The sequence below is a fragment of the Ostrea edulis genome, chromosome 1, assembly GCF_947568905.1.
Source record: "Ostrea edulis chromosome 1, xbOstEdul1.1, whole genome shotgun sequence".
Taxonomy (NCBI): Eukaryota; Metazoa; Mollusca; class Bivalvia; order Ostreida; family Ostreidae; genus Ostrea; species Ostrea edulis.
In genome coordinates, this window is record NC_079164.1 from 16,589,169 (window position 1) to 16,605,247 (window position 16,079).

The 16,079-nt window shown below is 35.5% G+C and overlaps 1 protein-coding gene across 2 annotated transcripts in view; it reads left to right on the forward strand.

Annotated features, from left to right (window-relative positions):
- Positions 1–15,684, forward strand: part of LOC125662131 (uncharacterized) — a 31,390-nt gene extending 15,706 nt beyond the window's left edge. For both annotated transcript variants that reach the window (XM_056152915.1, XM_048894312.2), the window contains 7 exons: positions 2,430–2,708; positions 4,428–4,551; positions 5,844–6,031; positions 11,556–11,653; positions 13,277–13,373; positions 15,130–15,352; positions 15,573–15,684. In XM_056152915.1, coding sequence (XP_056008890.1) covers positions 2,430–2,708; positions 4,428–4,551; positions 5,844–6,031; positions 11,556–11,653; positions 13,277–13,373; positions 15,130–15,352; positions 15,573–15,606 — 1,043 coding nt within the window. In that variant the 3' untranslated portion in view covers positions 15,607–15,684. The remainder of the gene's footprint in view (positions 1–2,429; positions 2,709–4,427; positions 4,552–5,843; positions 6,032–11,555; positions 11,654–13,276; positions 13,374–15,129; positions 15,353–15,572) is intronic.
- Positions 15,685–16,079: the final 395 nt, after the last annotated feature.

A 16,079-nucleotide genomic window follows, 5' to 3' on the forward strand; every position in this document is an offset into this window, starting at 1 on the left:
CTGCAGTTTGTCAGACAGATGTATAAATAATAATTTTGTATAGTTACATAAATTGATAAATTTACCCATGTATGGCTCTAGTCTTAGTAGGAGCCTCATAACGAGGCTGGATACTAATCAGAGATACACATTTGTGCAAGATTGAATGAGATGGGAGTTGTTGCTCTTGTAATCTATAGGTACCAGGGTATAGAATTATTTATTTAACTAGCGACAGCCAGTTAATGTATGTGGCGGTCGCCAGTTAATTTATCTGTCGACCGCCACATAATTTGACTGGCAGCCGCCATATAAGTTAAGTGGCGACCGCCATTGAATTTATACAATGCAGCTACCAATTTCAAAAAAGAACTACTCCGTACTGCCGAGTGATTGTTTTCAAACGATTTAGAATAGTACGTAGCGTCGTTTTTCAAAGTGTTGGGATAGTCGGAGATATTGTCTTCTAAATTGTTAACAAGCAGAAAAGCAGCCTAAAAATTTCTCTTTTGCACAAACTTTATATTCCTTAATTGGAGGGAGGGGGATCCGTTCGTCCTTCTATTCATCAGTTCATTCATTATTACATTTTACCATTCATTAGTAACAACCAAAAGAGTAGGGTAGGGGCCAATGTGCCAATATATTTTATTTTGCATGTGACAATATCTTAGTTTGCATGTAAAAAATAACGGAAAATAAACGTTGTCAAAAAATGGACACCGGTCCCTGGTTCTACGGTCCTGGTGCGTTGGTATATATTACATATTAAAATTTTCTCGTGCGCGAATCTGTCGACATTTGATATCGTGAACATTTATAAATATATTTGTAAATTAACAAACAATAATGCTCTTAATTGTATAATACCCCTTTCATTTTGAGAGAGAGAGAGAGAGAGAGAGAGAGAGAGAGAGAGAGAGGCAGTTGAATAACTGGCGGTCGCCATATAAATAAAGTGGCAGCCGCCAGTTAATTAAAGTAATGTTGAATCTATACCCTGGCATCTATCGGCTTCCGTACATGACCATTTTGTTGATAATGTAATTTTGTAAGGTTAAAAATGAGCTGAGAGGAGAATATTATCATTTGATATGTTATCATTATTTGATTTTAAAAATTTGAGATAAAGAGAATGTTATTATTATTCCATTTTTTATATCTAAAGATGATAGATTTATTTTATTTATTAAAAGATGAGACGAGAGAACATGATTATCATTTAATTTTTGAATTTTAAAGATTAGAAGGTAATGTGATTATTTGATTTTTAAATTGAAAAGATGAGATAAGATAATTTAATGGATTTTTAAATTAATTTTTAAACTTAACAAATGAAATGAGAGAACATGATTATTATTTAATTTTTTTATTTCTTATATATTAGAAGACAATGGGATTATTTGATTTAGATATTCAGATGAGATAAGAGAATGTTATTTTATTTTATTTTTGATAGATTTATAGATAGGAACACAGGGGCTAAGTCCGTTTGGGGTCCAAACTTTGTGATATCATATAGATATATATTTATTTATGGTATCACAGAAAACGGGCTTAGCCCTTGTGGATAGGAGAACATGTTAATTATCTTGATCAAATGTCATAAGAATTTACTCAGACAGTAGTAGATATTATGAACCTGTATGTCTTCTCACAGAACATGTAGATTCGCCACCAATATGTTGACTGGCATGACAGTAAACAAAGACCATGAGAAAGAATTTGTGTATAATCTGGTGTGGTTTACTTGTGTGATGTCTGTATATACCATATTTATGTTATTCTGTTTCTGATGAGCCGTTTGGATATCAAAGGATAATAAAGAACTTGAACTTGTACTATAAAACAAAAACATGTTGTTTAGGGTAATTAGGGCCCCACCTACAGACGAGAGCCCTGTAGTGATCAGCCCATCCGTGCGTACATTGACAGTTTTTCCTGGACTCTTTTAGCTATCCTTGCAGCAGTTTATACATGAACTTATATATCAATGTGTTACAGATCATGTTTGAATTTTGGCTTTGTTGACCTACTAAGTATTTTTGAAAGAGATTTGATGGACCTTGAACTGAGCAAATTTCAGTGATTTGAGAGTTTGTCGAACTTTTTACGACTGTCCAAGCAGCTAATGAATTTAGAATTTAGAATTTAAATATCAGTGGGGTTACATGCTTGCTATCACATTGATATCTAGTTGATTTCTCTGGCTTGATATTAGATAAACTTTAGATACTAGAACAGGTAAAGATATCTTGATAATTTCAGCATATCTTGCAGTCCCTCTGAAGGTCTAGGGCCCTTGATAAACATAATTTTATCAGGGTGAGTTATCCAGATATTCAAGTGGGTGGGCTGTGGCTCAACTCGATAAAAATAATCCTAGATTTGTATAACCATGAACTGATGTTGCGTGCCCATTTATTAAAAAGAGATTTTTTTTTCCACAGAAATAACTCCTATGAACCCACACGCTACAGTGAACGGTACTTTGGAGTTAAACTGCACAGTTTTTGAGGATTCTGGATTGAATGCCTCTCATCTGTTCTGGATTGTGGCAAACGGCTCGAGGGCACCTGCAGAAACAATGACTGCTAGTGGAGAAAGAACCTTATTGTTAAGAAAAAACATAACTAGTATTAATGAAGAAGGAACGTACATATGCAGGAGAAATGATGAGACAGACTATATAAAGAGTATTGTGTCCACAAGTCATTTTCTCATTGAATGTAAGTCTTTGATGTTCATGTATATAGTGAAACTTATCTAATCCAAACGTGTTTAGTAATTATGAAGAAGTCTTCGGATTACACAGTGTCAAATATATGTGTCTGGCTTATGCAACATTTCAGAGCACACGATATCCATATTATACAGACTTAACTGTATATAGATATTGCATACACACTGTACTGGTTTGATCCAAGCTTTGAGAAAAACTGACCAAAAATAAAATTTTATCCACTTCTGGGTTCCATCTGCATTAGCTATATAGTGAACACAAAGCTGACCTGAAATGAATTCAGAGAGCGCATGTAAACTGAAAGGGAACCCAACTACATTAGCAGGCAATGGAAACTAACTAGTGCACCAATTCAAGGAATGCAAAGTCTGTATGCTCCTTCGTCTCAACTAATTTTTCTCTTTTTTGTTATGATCACATTATTTTAAAATTATAAAAACACCCCTCTCCACAATCCCATTTTTGTTTGTATGATTGTATTTATGTATATATATCCAATGAGCCTGTGACTCACGGAAATAAAGAATCATAATCTGATGCTTTATGTAACAATATTTTCAACAGCAGGATTGAATAGCAACGATCAGATAAATATATTGATTTGACATCAGATTCAATTAATATGATAAAGAATTAAAAGTAATTTCTATTCATTTTATAAACATGAAGTATTGTCAGATGGTTTACGCTTTACAAATTGCATTTTACATATGCACCAAATTAAAATCATATTAATAACTAGTAATGCGTGTATGTACACAACTCATATAAAATGAAAACAATAAAATATACTGTAAGCTAGTAAATATACACATTTTTAAAAAAAAATTTAAATGAATATCTCGTTGCTACAGATACAAGTACATGCATCATTCTATTTGATTACGAACAATGAAAATATCGTGATTGTAATTTGTTCTTCATGTTATGACAAGAATTAGGAGAAATGTGTCAATCAATTTCTCTATGAATAACTGAATTTAATTTTCATTAAGGTAAGGCTATCCTTTTAAAAATCTGTGTTAATCAAACATTTTTTTTTTCATTTAAATAGTTTTAGCTTACAAAAAATATCATATTTGACATACACCAGTGGCGGATTTAAGCCGGCGCGGACCCCCCTAAAATGTTCAAATTTCAGGTAAATCGTGGTCTCTCATTTAGAAAAACGTAAACGATAAAGGATTCTATAATTTCTTCCACTTTCGGAGAAATAAATGACAAAATCTTTTGATTTATTGAATTACTTTTATTGGGAGAACTTACGGGTTTTTGGTTTTTTTTTTAAAAACCCTTAAAATTTGCGTTATTTTATTAATTTCACCTTATTAAAAATTACATAAAATAGTAAAAATGACTACATAGGAGACATATTTCAAGCCGTATAAAATCTGTAAAATTCGGGAGCTTCGCCCCCTGGGCCCCCAGACCCCCTGCTTCACAAAATTGTGCTACCCTATCGCAATTCCTGGATCCGCCCCTATACCCTATCATGCTTATTTCCATATTTAAATGTGTCTTATAGCACATGCACCACAAAATCAAACACCCAAAATTTCACAGACACAATAAAACAATGATCTCGTTATTTTAATATCTAGTTATTTGGTAAAACACATCATATTAATTGTGCTGCCATCCATGTAGCCCAGGTACTCGCTGATCAACAACTGTATCATCTTACGTAAGTTTTCGTGTATTTCAGATGAGCCGGTGAGGGATGTAACCAACTTTAACTGTAGTTTGGATGAAACAAAAGAAGAGTTCTATTGCAGTTGGGAATTGGGACTGTACAATCACATAGCACATCTCAATATCACCATCGTCATGTGAGATTTTTTTTTTATTCCAGATGTTCTACAGATGAAATATTACTTCATTTCTGTGGCCAATAACAATATTTTACATTCAAATGGTCATGTATATAGATTATTTTGTCATACAAAAATCAAAGTTTAAAAAATAATGAATTTCTCAGGAATTTTTCATATAGTTCTTTAATTTCTTTAAAAAACACAAACCTTGAATTGTGGTGTAAGTTATTTGACTGCAAACGAACATTTTTGGAGGTTCATAGATTTAAGTTTCTTTTTATTTAATTTTTTACATTTCTTCTCAAATAAAAGTCTAATCTCTTTTAAAATTTCAAGTTATTTCTCTTTATATGTTACATGATAAATGTAAGTTCAAGAAAATTTTGAAACATATTTTTCCATCTAGAGAGGATGCTTCCAAATATAACCAGCTCTAAAAAATCGCCCTAGCTCAAATCATTCAAATTTCAGCTCTAAAAAATCACCCTAGCTCAAATCATTCAAATTTCAGCTCTAAAAATCACCCTAATTCAGATCATTCTTTCAGCTTTAACAATCACCCTAGTTCAAATCATTCAAACTTCCATGTATTTCTTTGTTTAGCCAACTAAACTACCCCGTGATAATGATGTCATTTATTTTATATGTACATTTACAATGTTTTTGCCTTTGCTATCTTTTTATCTTTGAAATGATAGCCGTTTCCTCATGAATGTGAACAATGTGCATATGACTCTTGAAAAATATAGTACACAACTTTAGCGGTTGGTAACATTCCGACAGAAATGAAATCAAAATATAAATACTTGTATTAAAAAATGATTCATCTTTTTTGAAAATACATGAGGGTATATGAACAGCAATTGCTTCACACCAGCCTACTTTTCATAAAACGCTAACACGCTTCAGTACGCTGGTGTAAAGCGTTGCAGTCCGTGCCCTCATGCATTTTATTATATTATAAACTATAAATTTTATATATTTTATGAAATTACTTTATATATTTTCATAATTATATATAATTGTAATAATAATAATTATATATAATATAAATTTTATATATTTCATAAAATTTCATACTACACCACTATATAAAATCTAATTTAATTTTTTAAATCCCACTATTCAAAGAGCCGTAGAGCGAAAGCGCTTTGGGATAAATGTGAAATCTTCCTCTGAATGTTTTTTTTTCAAAATGTTGCCTATACCAGAGACTTATTTTATTCTAAGATATATATATGGCTTAACAAAGAAATACATGCAGGACATTTTTATGTGGAAAACATGTTGGTTTTTTTAATAATCAGGTCTCCAAACAATGGAATGAGAGTGATACATTGTCCACAGAAAGTGAAGGGGCAGGAAAATTGTATTTGGACGGCTAAAGATGATGCAGTCATTAATTCCATGTCAAAAAGTGTTGTCCTCTATATAAACAACATGGAGTTTAATGTGGAAAAGTCTTTCAGGAAGGATTTTACACATCAGAGAAGATGTGAGTATTGGCATTTCTATGGACTGCATTCAAAACTGCTGAAATTGTATAATTTTAAAGAAATAATTAACAGCTGGTTCAAACCTTTGAATAGAGGAAAATTTTCAAATATTGGGTTTTAGTATTTTGGTATTATAATGAGAGTTGGTCGCTGAAAGTCAGAACATGATTTATGAAGTAGTGTTGTTCAGCATCCTTTAGAAAAGTGGAGGGAGACACATGTCTAAGTAAAACTAGTGAAGACATTGGCCATAACAAATAACATTAGCACAGTAAATAATCTTTATCCTCCGACTCTGGCACTTTCATAGTTACAGACCTTAGATTTGGAAAGTTTCACAGAATACCATTAGGGAAAACGAGTAGGTATTTTTTCAGGTGACGATAAACTGGCACGTAAAACGCCGCGAGAAAATTTTGACTTCGCAAGTTGCACCGCCGGGCACAACCTTATTGTGTAATAATCAATTTTCTCAACAACAACCAAAAAAATAAAAAAAAAAAAACTAAATGAAGTACAGTTTGAATTATGGGTATTGGTCAACAATGGTATATGGTAATATACAGCAGTTTTTATGAAATTAAATCGATACTTTAAAGTTATAAGCCCAGTCCAACCCACGTAGTAAACTCAAAATATGTTCAAATTTGATGCCCTATAATCGCGTGAATTCGGGTCTATTTTTCAATCAAGTCAACGTAGCTATCTTATTTGAATACATCTCCAAATGTCCACCAAATTTAAATGAACACTATCTAATAATTAAGAGGTTTTCATCCCCCTGAAAACAACATTGAAAAGATAAAGTTACAATTGCAACCTCTTTTTCTGTTGTTTTTGCTGTTCATAATTAAGTCTCTCTCTCTCTCTCTCTCTCCTTGTGAAAATGTGATCGTCATTTGATAACTTATATTATTCTTTCCATTTTTGCCGATAGGTATGTTGTCATAGTGCCGCAATTACAATATTCTTGTAATATTCTTGTAATTAAAAACACTTTCTAACTTTTATACAAACATTTACCGAATGCCTTGTTCACACGAAGAGAATTTAATTCGCATCCGTGTGAACAAGGCATAAACTTAATCAATTTATGATGCAGACTATTTTAAAAAGAAATGTTTTTACCGCTTGTAAAGAAATTCCTGAAATTTTGATTTTGATGAAATTCGTGGATTTGCCCATTAAAAAAATCTTAACTGCTTATATCATTTTTAAAAGACCCCGTTAATCTAGTGTTAAAAATATCATTGGTTGCCTTTTGAAGGATTTAATTAACGGTTTACAATAGTTTTGCAATCTAGAGGCATTAGCGAGCAGCTACATCAATGTACATATCGAGTTTTTCACCCCACCCACCCTCTTTGAAAAAGACAAGAACAAAAGTTAGAAACGGGAAAAAAAAATGATCCGATCCATTAAGGGACTACTGACATTTGTTAATACATTGTACAAGTAATTGAGTGCTGCGAGTAATTTGGAAATTTTGTTCAAATGAATACCGACAGGTCACTGCGTCAAATTTCTTTTTAAAAAATTAGAATATTAGATATTAAATCGGGAAAACTTTCTTTAAAAATATATAATCATGTAGAACACAACACAATGTTTCAAGTTTGTCTTTTAAGAAATCATATGACTTCGCTGCATTTGTCATTTATATTCATCCATTTTGACTAGATTAGTATCAGCATTGTTTGATCGCGAAATTTTATGAAGGCAGAAAAGATAATTTCCCCCCTTGATGGCAGTGTCCTTTTGAAACATGTCGGCTGTCCTTTGAAACGAGGACAGTTCAAGGTTTAACTACCCATACCTCCATTCTTTACTGAAACAGATTGAAGCACGATGTGGAGAATGACTGTGATTCAGTATTATCTTATATACGTGCTAGATATTCCTCATTAAAATGTAGACTTACTGGTTGGTGTATTTTTTTCACCGTATGTGTTTAATTGTAATCTATTTGTTTAATACAGTGGTAGTTGATGCTCACAAGGCTTTTTGCTTGAAAAGTTTCAAATTATAAATATATAATGCGCTAATTGCTGAATGTATGCACTATATATTATTAGTGTTGTAGCACAGGAAATTTTAATACATTGTGTAAAATAATTGAATAACATAATCATATTTTCATTGATATTCATTAATGTGTATTGATATTCATTAATGCATGTATAAAGACACATTATACCCGCAATACTAGTAAAGCGTGCATTTATAACTGGTTGGAAGAGTTCCAAACTTTAAATATCTATTCTTTCCTTTACTTAGCAATTGCAGCAAATTATTGAACATTTTGTTTTGATATGTTAATAGTACTATCATAACTTGTATATCCATACAGCATCGTTACAAGTCAAGCGTAGCGATTCCACCAGTACTTTCAGTACTTTGATTTTCTTTCTCGTTTCCTCAGTTCACGTGAGCGCCACAGCTGATATAACTGTAGGCACTACGACTTTAATGGAAATTCCACCTCTTATCACTGAATATTAATCTGTCGCCATGTTGGTACTTACTTGTTTATGTCTCATTTTCTCTTTTCTGGAATCAAGTAAGTAAAAATGTGCATGATTATACATGTACAATGTAGCTTGGGACTGACCTACGGTGGCTGGTTTAAGTAAAGTGGAAGATATATTTTTTTCCTAATTCGTTCCCACGAAATAAACCCCCCCCCCATACTGAACGCATATCCAGGTACGATTTCTTTCAAATGCAGAGAGGCTACCACTTGTACTCGATTGTCCAAAAAAGTTCGAATGCCACAAAACCATCATGAGGCTGAATTTTTAAAAATCGAAATGTCAATTTTCAACAGAGTACTAGCAATCGTCGCTGCACGAGGTCCAATGGAACGGTTAAAGTGCATATTTAGTTTAGCAATTTCTCGATCTCGTATTTTACTCACATTTTTATACGCCCGTCATTATGTTATGGCGCTGTCCGGCTGGTCGTCCGTCCGTCCCAGGTCATGTTTTCCGGACCTTTTTCCGTAACCGATGCATGTACAACTTTGAAATTTGGTCATAATATCCCCCTCAAGAATTGTAAGAGTGAGTTTGCATTTCAGCTGGATTGGTCCATCCTTGACCTACATTAGGGCTATAAGTAGGTCAAACAGTTTTCCGGACTTTTTTTCGTTACAGATACAGATATTGCCCTGAAATTTACATATAAGCTTCCTTTCAGAGGAATACGAATTCAGTTTGCATTCAGCAGGATTGGTCTGTCCGTCCGTGACCTACATTATGGCCAAAAGTAGGTCAAATAGTTTTCCGGGCTGTTTTTGATAATGGAGACAGATATTGTCCTGCTATTTAGTCATAGGTTTCCACTCGAAGGAATACAATTTCAGTTTGCATTTCAGCTGGATTGGTCCATCCTTGACCTACTTTTGAGCTAAAGATAGTTCAAACAGTTTTCCGGACTTTTTTCATTACGGATACAGATATTGCCCTGATATTTAGTCATGGGCTTCCTCTTGGAGGAACACAAGTTCAGTTTCCATTTCAGTTGGATTGGTCCATCCTTGACCTACTTTTTGGAACAAATAGGTCAAATAGTTTTCCGGGCTTTTTTCATTACGGATACAGATATTGCCCTGATAATTAGTCAAAGACTTCCTCTCAGAGGAATACAAGCTCAGTTTGTATTTCAGCTGGACTGGTCCATCCTTGACCTACTTTTTGGAACAAATAGGTCAAACAGTTTTCCGGGCTTTTTTTCATTACGGATATTGATATTGCCCCGATATTTTGTCAAAGGCTTCCTCTCAGAGGAATGCAAGTTCAGTTTGCATTTCAGCTGGATTTGTCCATCCTTGACCTACTTTTTGTAAAAAATAGGTCAAACAGTTTTCCGGGCTTTTTTTTTCATTACGGATACAGGTATTGCCCTGATATTTAATCAAAAGCTTCCTCTCAGAGGAATACAAGTTCAGTTTGCATTTCAGCGGGATTTGTCCATCCATGACCTACTTTTTGGAAAAAAATAGGTCAAACGGTTTTCCAGGCTTTTTTTCATTACGGATACAGATATTGCCCTAATATTTAATCAAAGGCTTCCTCTCAGAGGAATACAAGTTCAGTTTGCATTTCAGAAGGATTGGTCCATCCTTGACCTACTTTTGGACTAAAAATAGGTCAGACAGTTTTCTGAGCATTTTTTCATTACGGATACAGATATTGCCTTGATATTTAGTCAAAGGCTTCCTCTCAGAGGAAGACAAGTGCAGTTAACATTTCAGCTGGATTGGCGCACTACGACCTACAGTACTTTAAGAGTAGAAGTAGATCAAACATTTTCCAGATTTTTTAGGTCACCTGAGTAAACTCAGGTGACCTATTGCAATCGGTTGTCGTCCGTCGTCGTGCGTCATCTATCGTCCGTCGTGCATTAACATTAAACAATTGAACATTTTTAACTTCTTCTTGATAACTACCAGTCCAATTCTTTTCAAATTTGGTATGAAGCATCTTTGGGACAAGGGGGACATCAATTGTAAATTTCAGGTCTCCAGCACCCCTGGGGCCTTAGGGGTGGGGCAAAAACTGCCCAAAGTTGACAAATTTTCAAAAATCTTCTTCTCAAGAATCGCACATGTGTAAGAAAAACTAAATGCATGGTGATGGAGAGCAGGAAGGCCTCTACCAAAATTGTATATTTCATGATCCCCGGGGTAGGGGTTCTGACCCCAGGGCGGGGCCAAACTTGGTATATAGTGTTTATGTTTAAGTTTGCTGATACTGTATAAAATCTAAATGCATACATAGGAATAACAGAAAAGGATGTACAAAACATGGTGAATTTCAATCAAAACCCAGGGTTATGACTCTAGGATGAGTCCAAAACTTGGGTTCGAACCTACTATTTAAGAGTAGTAAATTCGAACCCAAGCGATACAATTGCCAGTGGTACAGGTACAACTGTAATGGAATGTTTACATCTTATCGCTGTCAGATCACCTCAGTGTTAATTTTTTGCCATGTTGACATTGTCTTGTTACATAAATTAGTACATACATGTATTGACCTGGCCGCGTCAAACCAAAGGAATTACCGGTCATTTTGTCTTTTTTAAAATTAGGGAGTGGTATGGTACATGTATCTAGACCCGTACTATTATTATTACATACGAAATTACCGGTTCTTGTCGTCAAACCTATGACGTAAACAGAGGTGGTGATTGCTCCTTCGCCAAACGCACGGCATTTAGAAGTGAAAATCACGGGTCTTTTGGATATATGGCCTAAAAATGGAGGTCCCGTGTCGCGGCAGGCGTTGGCACGTTAAAGAATCCTCGCTCTTACTTCCGTAAGCATCATGCATAGGTCCAAATCTGTGGTACTTCACCTACAACTGGTGACATTTCAGTATGAGTGAATAATTCTCGACGGGACGTAAAACAAACAAGCAAGAAACAACATGTGTATGATTATAAAGAAAATGGCCTTTCACCTATAATACACTCATAATATTATAGACTGAACACTTATCCTGATACGGTTTATTTCAGATGCGGAGAGACCTACCTCTTGTAGAGCCGGATGGATCCACGCTGGAGACTCCTGTTACCTTATTAGGTCAATGACGCAATCGTGGGCAGGTGCACGGGTAATACAACATTATATGTCGCCTCCTATTTAATATTGTACAATCATTGACATTTCAGGTCAATACGATGCTTTAAGTGCCTGAGAAGTACAAATTCACGGAGATCGTTGGACGAGGTGAATATTGTACTTTGAAAGTGGCTAAAGTATTGTATGGACCGAAAAATGTCAGTAACTGTTTTATATGATACAATTTTCATTTCATTTGAAACTTTCAACAAACGTTAATGACTACATGGTTGGTGGAAGATTGATTTTTAACTATTTCCCTTAAAATTTACATTGCAATTAATCGAATTGTTTCTAGTCAACTGTGGAAAAGTTGATGCAGAATATTGACTATTTCTCTATGAGGTTCGACTTCTCCTTGACCGCCGCGGTGGTCTAGAGGTTAGAGTGTTTGCCCCGCATGCGGAAGGCCAGGGTTTGCATCCTGACCGCGACAGGCCTAAGTCGTTAAAACAGGTAGTGACAGTTCCATCGTCAAACGGTGTTAATGTCACGGGTCCTCGGAGATGACCTTAAAAACGGATGCCCTGTGTCACAGTAGGTGTGGCACGTTACAGAACCCTCATTGCTCAATGCCCGTAAGCGCAGAACATAGGCCTAGATTTGAAGCCCGTCACCAAGACCGGTGAAGGGCTTCAAAATTCAGGACTCCTGCACTCCTAAAGCATTAGGGGCGGGGCGAAAACTGCCAAAAATTGACAAATTTAAAAAAATCTTCTCTACAACTGCACACGTGTAAGAAAAACTAAATGCATAGCGATATAGAACAGGAAGGCCTGTAAATTTCATGATCCTCGAGGTATGGGTTCTGACCCCAGGGTAGGGCCAAACTTAGTATATAGTGTTTATGTGTAAAACACTTAAACATGTTGAATAACATACTCTTTAGTGCTATTGAGACTTAATTGAAACTAAAGGGATATTTAGAAGGAGTGGGTAGTCCTTTACCAAAATTGTAAATTTGATGATCCTAGGGGGTAAGGATTTGGTTTTAGGGTGTTGTCAAAATTATAATAACAATTTGAAGGACGTACTTCTTTAAGTTTGCTGATACTATATAAAATGTAAATGCATATTTAGGAATAGCAGAAAAGGATGTAAAAAAAAACCTGGTAAATTTCACAACCCAGGGTTTTGACTCTAGGATGGGTCCAAATTATATCAAATAATGTTAATACATATACATGTATTATGTAAAGCCTTTCACTGGGGTATGCACTTTTGAGGGCATTGAAGTTTTAAGAACACATCTTCTTTCATACTGTTGTTGAACATTAGAATATAGCCTAGATATTCAGAACAGGAATTTTTTTTTCTAGATTTCATAGCCCCTGTGAATAGTGATACTTTTGACCGATAAGGCCTGTGGGCCTCTTGTTAAATTTCCAATTATTTTGGCCTGATGTTAAAGAAATCAAATGGTACATTCACCTAGAAGACAATATATGTTGGATTTTAGCCAAGCTCGAAATTATTCGATTCTACAATCATGTTCAATATTTACAGTCCAATACAGAGGAAATCTATTTTTCTAATTCTGATAAATTTCATACAATAGTGTAGTTGAATGCATTCTACTTGTCTGAATGAATTTAACTTTTCTATCATTATTCAGTCGGTGTGCGATTTTTTGGGAGCCAAACTTCTGGTCATCGAATCCTCAGCAGAAAACGAACTCATAAAAAAGGAACTCGCAGCGCTTCGCATCAACCGTAAGTCACCTTTACCGTGTAAAAGTACGGTTTAAGGAGTATTTTCCATTATTTTAAAATTCATATACTAGTAGTCTATGACTCTTTGATTTCACGATGTCAATCATCAGATCACACATTGTAAGTGGTGAGAGTGAAATACTAGTCATATAGAAATATATTTCTCATTAATAAGTGATACCTATCACAAGTATCAAGGTCATGAACCGACACATGAAAGTGTATACTTACCAGCTATATTTCAAATTTAGTTATAGTGATTTCTTTTGTACATCCTCTCAGCATTATCCTATGTTTGCAACACGGAGAAATAAATGTTCATACACAACACGGAGGTTGTTTTGGCATGACAAGCAAAGGTACTTCAAGAGGCCTGGGCCTTAAAATTGCCCAGACAGCCTTAGGTTAAGGTCCTTTAGGTCAACGTTAGCGGGAGAAATCACATGTACTAAATAATTCATGCGTAGATCATGTAATTGGAGTAGAAACATCGTAGAGAGTCACGCTTGACCAGAAGGTTGTGATGTGTTGTAAATGTGTTCTGGTCTTATTCCAAGGTCATAAGGACAACATCAATATCAGTTGGAGAAAAAATATTTAATTCTTCAATGTCTAAATCCTATTAGATATCTTTATACCAGAGAAAGATAAGCCGTTCATACTGGACACAAATATTGCTTTTGACATGATAATGCGTCCTGATCCTGCATAATCCAAGGTCATGTTGACAAATTACAAGGACACAACATTTTTGTCAAGGTCATATCTTTGGCATCTTCGCTAGCCAAGGATTTACGATCCGCTCCGCTACTATACAACGTTGTAGAAATTAGAGAAGCGGATCGGATCGTAAACCCTTGGCTAGCAAAGATGGTTGTAGAAGCGGAGCGGATCGTAAACCCTTGGCTATAACAAAGATGTATCTTTGGTACAGAATTGCATCAGACATTCACACTTGAAGATAAGGTCTGCTTTGATTACGTCGTTGATTACGTATCATGATTTATACTAGGGCTGTCTAAACATTTCAAGGCCTAAGCCTCTTGGAGAAATGTGATTCTTGTCGAAGCTATATCTTTACAGGTTGAAATTCTTAACTATATGGTTCATTGTGACCTTGTAATTTACATATAAATATCAAAGAAAATGTTACAGGGATTAAATCCTTGTCTAAAAAATGACTTCAGTTTTAGTGTAACAAAAAGGGTTAAAATGCAACTGACCAGACTTGGATTCGAACCCGGACCCCCTGAATCTCTAGTCAGTGTTTATCTGACCACTAGCGATCAAACCCATCTGCCCGCCAAATTTCTCCCACTTCATGTCTTCGACCTCAAAGACATCAACTCAAGATCTTCATCCCCTGTCAGGCATTTTCACCTGTCAGTTCCAGGGACAGGTCTACGACACTTGGGTGAAAATGCAACGGACCAGACCGGGATTTGAACCCGGGCCCCCTAAATCTCTGGTCAGCTGCTCTAACAACTGAACTATCTGGCCACCGGCGATCGGACCCGTCTGACCGCCAGTACTGTAGTATAAACAGTATTTTAAAAATGAACCCCGCGGAGGTGCTGGAATATTATATCATTATGTTCTATAGGCAAGACCCTTCTCCTTCTGGATAAGGCGAGAAGGGGGGGATTACAGGAGGACGTTTGTGGTAATTTAGGAGACAGATCTAGCTGTAAACCGTCACCAATTCGTATGGTCTTTCATTATTATTATTATTTATCACTATTGTTTTGTTCTACAGATTCTGTAACTGGCAACGGTTCCCCGCTGAAATATTGGACAGCGGGGACAGATTTCCAGAGCCCCGGAACATTTCTGTGGGGTAAGGATGGGAACCTGAGCTTCACTAACTGGGCCGGGGGACAACCCCTGACTCACCACTGTCTGGCTCTAGACCCTCATAACCATTACGCTTGGGTGGCAGAGGACTGTGAGAAAAGCGCCAACTTTGTCTGCGAAAAACAGTGAGTATATCGGCTTATAACTATATTAAAGTGGGCTCGAGGATAGGTTGTAATATTTGGATTGATACAGCCAGTCTATCAAAATATCACAGCAAATCGAATCTTACCGAGATTTTATATCTTTTACACAGAAAAACTTGCTTTGATCGATAATGCAAAATTTATATGTGATAAACTTCAATTTATTCATTCGTTTGTGTTTTTACCATCTCTTGTGTAGGCTAGCTGTGTCCCAGGATTCGATAGTCGGATGACGCTGTCAGCAAGTGATAGTGTAGTGAATCACGAAAATTTATGTAACAAGATTCAGCAATAAAACCTACAGAACTCACTATTTTATTTATTTTATTTATTATTATTATTTGTTGTTGTTGTTGCTATAAATATGTAATCGAAGTTTTACGGAGGCCCGTTGGTGCCACAATAGAAAAAATTAACGTCACCAAATAAGCTGGTAGCAATTGGCTGCCGCCAGGTAATATCTGTCGACCGCCAATTAGAATTAATAAGTGATGGCCACTAGATAACACTTTTTTCATTATAGTACAGTGCAGATTTTAAGCATGATTATTGAAATAAAACATCTGAAGGATGTCATTTCCTTGGCAACGGTGATATTCGTTGCTAAGCAACTGAAGCAGATAGTCTTTGCTTTACCGTTCGCGGCACAGTATGGGTGATTTAAAATGCAATGCAAAAAGCAATTTCTAATTTTCTATCTGTGCAT